Here is a 7,414-nt window from a genome sequence, read left to right on the forward strand (position 1 = left end):
TGAGGCCCTCTGAAGGCTGTGTCATCCTGGGCTCCAGCCACAGAGGTTTCGTCACGGAGGGAAGCTGAGCCATGAGCATGTTGCTAGGCTGTGGCTATTTATTTTTATAAACAAGACTTGAGCTTAATATAGAATCTGCTTTTGCTTTTTCTTTCTTCTTTCCAGCATCATCTGGCAGTCTGGCACCATCGAAAACTACATTTCTGACCCAACAAAAGCTTGTGGATAGGTGGGGGTGGGAAGAAGGTTGGGGAAAGGACCCATGTCAGCTGGGCTGCCTCATGGGGAGGGGGAGGCACGTGGCTATACCCTTAGCATCCTGTTCAGCTTCTGCATGAGTGTCATCTGTGACACCTACATGGTCCTTGATTGAAACAGCAGGGGAGAAAGCAGCTCTGGTGCGAGCGTCTCTTCTGATGAGCCCACACCAGAATACAGCAGAACAGAAGGCAAGGCCACACCAAAGAGGATCCAAGTCAGGTGCCAGCAGCAGGTGACATCTTAATTCTCTGTCCTTTGGAGGAAGCTATTTTAATAGAGCCATTTTACTGCAGCTATTTGGACATATGGATATTTTGATTTGCCCCCAAAACTTAGTGAATGTTCAGCTTTTAAAACCTGATTTGGTAAGATGGGCATTTTTAAACCCCTTCTGTGAGTTTCACCCAACCCTGATCTTTCACCCATGTCAAACCCCATGTCCAGCCATCAAGGGTGTATGGATTGCAGACACATGAAAGAAAGAGTTGGCAGAGACTCAAAGTGGAGAACCATCAGGAGCCAGGCAATGGTCAACAATGGAGTGTCAGGAACAGGGGATCGCCAGAACTAGGAGTGGGTTGGGAGCCCCTGAAGTCAAAAGAAGGGGTCAAATTCATAGGTAGGACAAGAGTTAGATACTCAATGAGGCAGAAAACCAGTCATGCACACAAAAATACACTGAGCGTGCATTTGGCCTCACCTGTGTCGGGGCAGCCCTATCCAAAGGGCTGTATCAGAACAGCTATGTGAAATTGTGGGATTCAGGAGAGCCCATGTGGGTTCTTCTGTGGAACGTGTCTGACTCATAAATATCTACACATTTCGCTTCAGGGCCTGGCTGAGCCTCAGTTTCTCTATATAAATGCAGATGATTATGTCTGCCCTTCCCCTCTCCACACCTTTCGTTCTCCCTCTAAGCGATGTCATGAGAGATGAGCCAGCAGCTTATAAACTGCCCTGGGCCACCAGGAGAAAGGTGCTTGCTTAAACGGTGGGGTAGTATGGATGAGTCCTCCTGAGTCGTCTGTGAGTCAAGGATTTCAGAGTTGGGCTGTCTCTGCCCAGTGACTAATGCGGTCACCATGATGCCTTTGGCTGGAACATGTGACGTGTGTGATGACTCTGTTCCTGCCACGGCAGAGAACTCCGTCGTCTTTATGCAAGTGCTGTAGATTGAGCAGCTTGAAGTAGGGGATTAGATCTGAAGAGTCAAAAGGAACCTGACCTTTCAGCCCTTATCCTGGAGTTCCACCATACAGAGAACTGTGGCAACACATTTGTGCCTAATCATCAGTGCCCCTTTGCCAGTGAAGAAACTCCTCCAAATTCTGCCATTTGCCAAAATTGCTGAAGTCCCCCAGAGGCAGTTTCAGAGTAATGAAAGGTAGAGAGAGGAGTCCAGTACTTTCCATTCTGGCTGTTCACAAGGGAAGAGCTTTTGCATCCCAAGATGAAGCCTTGCTGATTTGGACAGAGGGTCCTTTCGGGATTCATGTAAGGAGACAACAGACCTGGGGCCTCAGCTTCTAGAAGCCCATCCTGAGGCCACCACACAGCTCAGGGACCTTCCTTTGAGCCCTCAGAGCAGAGGTAAAGGACACACATATCTCTGCAGCTGGTGGACTCATCCCCACTTGCAGCTTCCACTCATCCCTATTTTAAGAGCCAAAGTGCCACCTCCTCGGGTACAGTTAATCTTTGTTCCTGCCTCTGATCCATTTCTCTTTGTTGTTTCTCACCATGTTCCAGCCTCCAGATTTCGTGTGGATTCCTTTCCCAGGCATCGTGTTTGGTTCCCTCCTCGCATGGACTTCCAAGTGCCAAGAACAACTCTTATTCCAGCAGGAGGATAGTATTTGACTTAAAAAGGAAGGAGGGAGCAGTGGCTTCTCTGCACTAGAGTGCTTTGGGATTAGGTGGGAATTTATTCTGGGAACTGTTCAGCATCTCCCTCAGGCCTCTCCCCCACCTCCCATGTGTTCCTGTCCCAGAGAGTCACTTTGCTTTCATTGTATTTAACTGGATGGTGATAAGAGCTTTTCTTGCTGAGCCCATGTAGAAGAGCTTGGTGCCCCTCCCCCAATCATCACTCCCCAAGGGCCTTGGCGGCCCAGTGAGTTCTACAATGGGCACTGTTTCCATGGTTATAGACTTGAGCATCCCCCAGGAGCAGATTGTGCGAGATAAACCTTGGGTTCTATTGCAGAACAGATAGTTTTTTTCCAACCTGTGGGCTCTGTGGTCACTCTTCAGCCCTCCCCGAGTCACTGATAAGCATGCCTGGGTTTAGCCGGAGCCAATGCTTGCTTCTCTGTGGACATCACATAAGGCTCATTGACACATACTAAGCACATAACTGGTGCCCTCATGGTCCCTATTCATTTTGGGGAGAAGTTGCGTTGCCCCACCCGCCATCTTGTATAGTGATTTAGGAATCTGCAGTTTGCCATAGAGCAAACAAAGAAGAGGAGAGAGGGGCCTGCACACCACAGGCAGCAAGCAAGCCTGTTCTGTTGTCCCAGGAGGACTTCCTACCTGCCTCTAGGAGTGGCCTAGTCCCAGACTTGGTCTGTTGGAAACATTGCAAACAAAGGCCTCGTTTCCTCCAGCCCGGAGGACATTCTACACTCCCAGGACAGAATGGAGAGGGAAAGGGAGGCTTTAAGAGGCCTAAAGCCAATGTAATTAGGGCAAGGCTAAGCTGGATAAGGCTTTGCAGGAAGCATCCCTTATGTGTGAAGATGCCTCTGGGCACATGAATTGGATCCTTTGAATCTTTCTACAACTCTTTGAGATAAATTGAGCATCTGTTGTTACTCTAATTTTACCAAGGGGGAGGCTAAGCTCCAGAAAGTTGAGTTGATCTCCTTAGAGTCAACTAAGGAAATTACTGGTGGGCTTGAGACAAGAAACCTCAAATTCCTATCATCTATCCAGGGTTTTCCATTACCCCATGTGGCTCATCAGCAGGGCTTAAGCAAAACAGTTAAAGAATGTTCCGCCCTTCCAGCTGGGCACAAGTCTGGAGCTGGTATGGACTTAACAGTGGAGCGGCCAGACACTGGGAGGTTGCCTGAGCTGTTTCACGTGCTGGTGTGGTAGGGCAAGGCTGCATGGCTCCACGTGGTTGGAGATGTCTGGGGCTCACCATTTATAAGGCCATGATGAGAGGAGAGCATGCCTAGTCATGTGGGCAAGGAGCTGTTAGGGTCACTACGGCTGTCACAGACAGGTGGAGTCAATCCCCTTGAAGGTCCTCTGCAGCTTCATAGATGCATGGAAGTTTCTTACATGCATACACCTCAGTCTGGTAGCTCTCTCAAGTTGCTGAGCCCCTGCAGGGGACAGCCCAGAAGAGACTCCAGAGTTCCTGGAGCAATTGCTAACCTATGAGGGTTGGAGCTGATAAAAGAATGTCTCAGCTTCTTCAGGTCAACAGGACACTTGAGGTGTATTCACCAGAGTCTTTAATTGGGAGTGAGCCTCAATTGCTGTCAGCAGGATTCTGCTCATTCATAGGCCCTTTATTGCCTTTCCTGTCTTCTGTCTTGCTTCCCCAATCCCTCACTGTGTTTCCTGGGATAATATCCCCAGGAAACATGCATCCAGATCACCATTTCAGGAACCAAAACCAAGGCAGTGACCCAGTTCCTACCTCTCCAGAGCACCTCTTGGGTGGCAGGCTTTCAAAACAGGTTCCTGCTAAGACTGGCAGGTGTGTCTTTCCATGCTGGGCATTGTTGCTTTATGGCCATTGTCCAGGCAGACTGAGGGTCTGGTAGAAATTATTACATGGAGTTGTTCAGGTAGGAAGAACATGCCTCCTGTAAATCCAGGAGGGCCCCTGCAGCAGAGCGCATGGTAAGGAGTGGTGAATGGGGCTCTGTGCCTTTCTAAACAGTGCCAAGTTGAAGCAAGCTTGGAGTTTTCGTGCTGTGCACTCAGGGCTCCTGAGCAGGTGCAGCCCCTGTGACTCCTTGTCACCTTTCAGTCACAGGAGCCGTGTCTTTGAGAGCTCTTGCATGGGACATGTTTGGACTGACTTGTTCTGTATATTTCTCTTGGTGCCACAGCAGGAGAGTCCTCTGGAGCACAGTGGGGTGGAGGTCAGAAGTCCCTGGGGTGGGACCAGGCTCCTGGGTTCTGCATTCTTGTCTGTTCTCCTGAGTCCCAGAAGGCAGCCAATTGAATTTGCAACAAGCAGACACATGAAAGCAAACGTGCGCCTCTAACATTTCATAACCTACCTCCCACAAACCAGAAGGCACTCTTCCCCTCGCCTTCTCCCCTGCCTTATTCTTGACATTTTTAATGTGGTGATGCGTATACAGCTGGCTTTGCATTTCCGACACCTCCCACTTGAGCTGGCTCCTGGCCCCTGGAGGCCTGAGAATCCCAGCCTTGCGCCCCACCCAGAGAATCTCTCTCGGCTCCCCTTCTGGCCAGGCCACACGTTTTCTGGGAAGGATTGGGGGAAGCTGAGGTTGGCGTGAGGAGGTTTTACTGTGTGTACTGGTGAAGAGCAGGCACTACCTTCTGTTCCACTTCCCGGCTCTGCAGAGGTGGGGAGGAAACCCGCTAGGAGCCCAGCCTCCATTCCTGGGCCTCTTGTGGGACCTGTGCAAAACTCAGTGTATCGGTTTTTCTGCTTCAAGCAGGTGGATTCTGGGTTCGATGGGGCCTTGGAGCTAAGGGGGCAGGGTGCAAATCTCTCCAGAGCCCAAAGGCAAATCCTTAGAACTACCTGAGGTTTTGTTTGTAGGGAGGGTAAAGTCAACAGAAAGTAGGAAAGGGGAAAGGGAGTTGGCACCTTGGCCCATGCCTGTAATCCCAGCAGCTTGCGAGACTGAGACAGGAGTAGCGATAGTTCAAAGCCAGCCTCAGCAATTTGGTGAGACCCTGTCTCTAAAATATATATATATATATATAAAAAGGACTGGGGATGTGGCTCAGTGGTTAGGTTTCTCTGAATTCAATCCCTGGTACCAGAAAAAAAAAAGGGGGGGGGAAGGGAGGGAAAGTTAGCAAAAGAAGAGAGGAAAAAGGGAAAGGAGGAAAATACATACACCACAGGATGGTTAGGCAAGGAAGTGGTTGACTGCCACCTACGACTCTTTGGGAAGCACCGATGCCATTTGTTACCCATCCCTGTTTCAAAGTGGGGTCAGGAGCTGCTGAATGTATGCGCTAGCTCAGAGGAGACTCACAGCTCAGGTTGCCTCCCCAGACTAGAAACAAGAACTACCTACTCAACCAAAGGGCTTTAAAAAGCTTTATTAAGAAGAAAATTATATATATATATATATGTATATATATATGTATATATTTTTACATATATATATATATACACACACATACATACACACGTGTGTGTGTGTGTGTGGGTGTGTGTATGAATTTTTCCCTTCTATTCACTCCAAGACATAAATACAAAGAATCCTGAAGGGCAATTTTAAGATGCTGATTTAGAAGATTCTGAAGGGAAGATACATCACAGTTGGGTTGAGCTTAATGATTGACACCTAGTAGTTGCTCAATAAATGTCCGAAACAGATCAAGTGAATAAATGAATATGAGAGGAAGAAGAATATATTAACAAGAAGATGCTACATCATTCAATACTGATAACTTTTCATATTTCATTGCTTTTGTTCTGGATGCTGAAGTTGCGGGGGTGAGTAAGCTCTCAGCATGTCTCACTGGTTGACCAGTGATGACATGCATGTATCTGAGTACTAAGTGCAAGGAAAGAGTGGATGAGGCCCAGTGACAGAAGGGGTCTAAGCTGCTCAGAGGTCTCTAGAGAAGTGGGTTCTGACTGTTGAGGAGGTCACATAGGCAGAAGAGGCCCCAGGAGACAGAGCTTGAGGACAATGAAGGAATGAAATCGCCTTTTGTGTCTGGGAGCTGTGATATCTGTGGCATGGCTGGGACACACGGAAGGAGCTGGGTTATGTGTGTTGAACGCTGGATCTGGAAGGAAGGTGGGGACCTCTGTGGTCCCCAGTCATTGCTGGTTACCATAGGGGCTTTTTTTGGTGGTGTTTTTGGTGTTTGTACCAGGGATGGAACCCAGGTTGCTTAACCACTGAGCCACATCCCCATCCCTTTTTAAAGATGTTTTATTTTGAGACAGGGTCTCCATCGGTTGCTTAAAGCCTCGCTAAGTTGCTGAGGCTGGTTCTGAACTCACGATCCTCCTGCCTCAGCCTCCCAAGTCGCTGGGATTGTAGACATGTGCCACGGCACTGGGCCGCCATAGGTATTTGGACGCCTTCCACATGACCAAATGCAGGCAGCAGAAGGTTGGACACTTTAAAACCTTCCTAGGAAAATGAATTCCCAAGTATAGGCTGTTGCTTTGTCAGTGGGGAGTGTGTGGGTATCTCCACGTCTCCTTAGGGCTCCCAACTGAAGCAGGAGGGGACAGACAGCCTTCTTACTGGGTTTCTATTCTGTATTCCTCTCTGCTGTGAGCTGCCTCAGGGCAAAGCCTTCCTGTTGTTTGAGCAGAGGGGGCACAAGAGGACTTAGATTGATGGATGGATATTCCGAGTCCTACAAAAGCCCATAAGCCCCATTGTTCTCTCCTAAGAGGAAAAAAATTCATTTTTACCAGGAGTACTCCTTGTTTATCTTATCTTGCCAGTCTCCCACAAGAGCACAGCCCCCCACCACCAACAGCAACAACAAAAAAACCTCAGCGGGGAATAGAAAGAGATGAGGTCGGAGCCGGAGAGAACTTTGGGAGGTGCAGAGACAAGCTGCCATCGCAGGCTCTGAGGCCTGGAGGGGAGGCAGGCGAGAGCTGGGAGGGCCTGTGCATCTTCCGGCTCTGGGCCAAGGAGTGCCAGCAGCTCCGGGCCCCAGTGCTGGGACACTGTGCACACTCCTGCTGCAAAAATGCTGTGGGAGCAAAAGATTTGATAATGCATGAATCAGAGGAGAAAAAGGCAATTATGTTCCCGCATCCTGGGTTCCTGACACCCTGCGGCTCCCTGGGGATGTACTTGTAGCATTTCTGTGTTTTTCTCACCAAGGCCTGGAGAGAGAAAAACAGCCGCTCAACGTGTAATAAATGATCCCCCAGGTCACCGCTTCTGCGGGCCTCATTCTGACACTTCTCCCCTTCTGATTGCAGACAATAATTACC

The 7,414-nt window shown here is 49.1% G+C and overlaps 1 protein-coding gene across 1 annotated transcript; it reads left to right on the forward strand.

Annotated features, from left to right (window-relative positions):
• The first annotated feature begins 262 nt into the window (after nt 1-262).
• Smim2 (small integral membrane protein 2) lies at nt 263-1,190 on the forward strand. Its single transcript, XM_053743406.1, is given in 3 exon segments — nt 263-422; nt 425-493; nt 1,180-1,190. Coding segments are annotated over 3 exon segments (240 nt in total).
• Nucleotides 1,191-7,414: the final 6,224 nt, after the last annotated feature.

Source organism: Sciurus carolinensis, chromosome 5 (assembly GCF_902686445.1).
Source record: "Sciurus carolinensis chromosome 5, mSciCar1.2, whole genome shotgun sequence".
Lineage (NCBI taxonomy): Eukaryota > Metazoa > Chordata > Mammalia > Rodentia > Sciuridae > Sciurus > Sciurus carolinensis.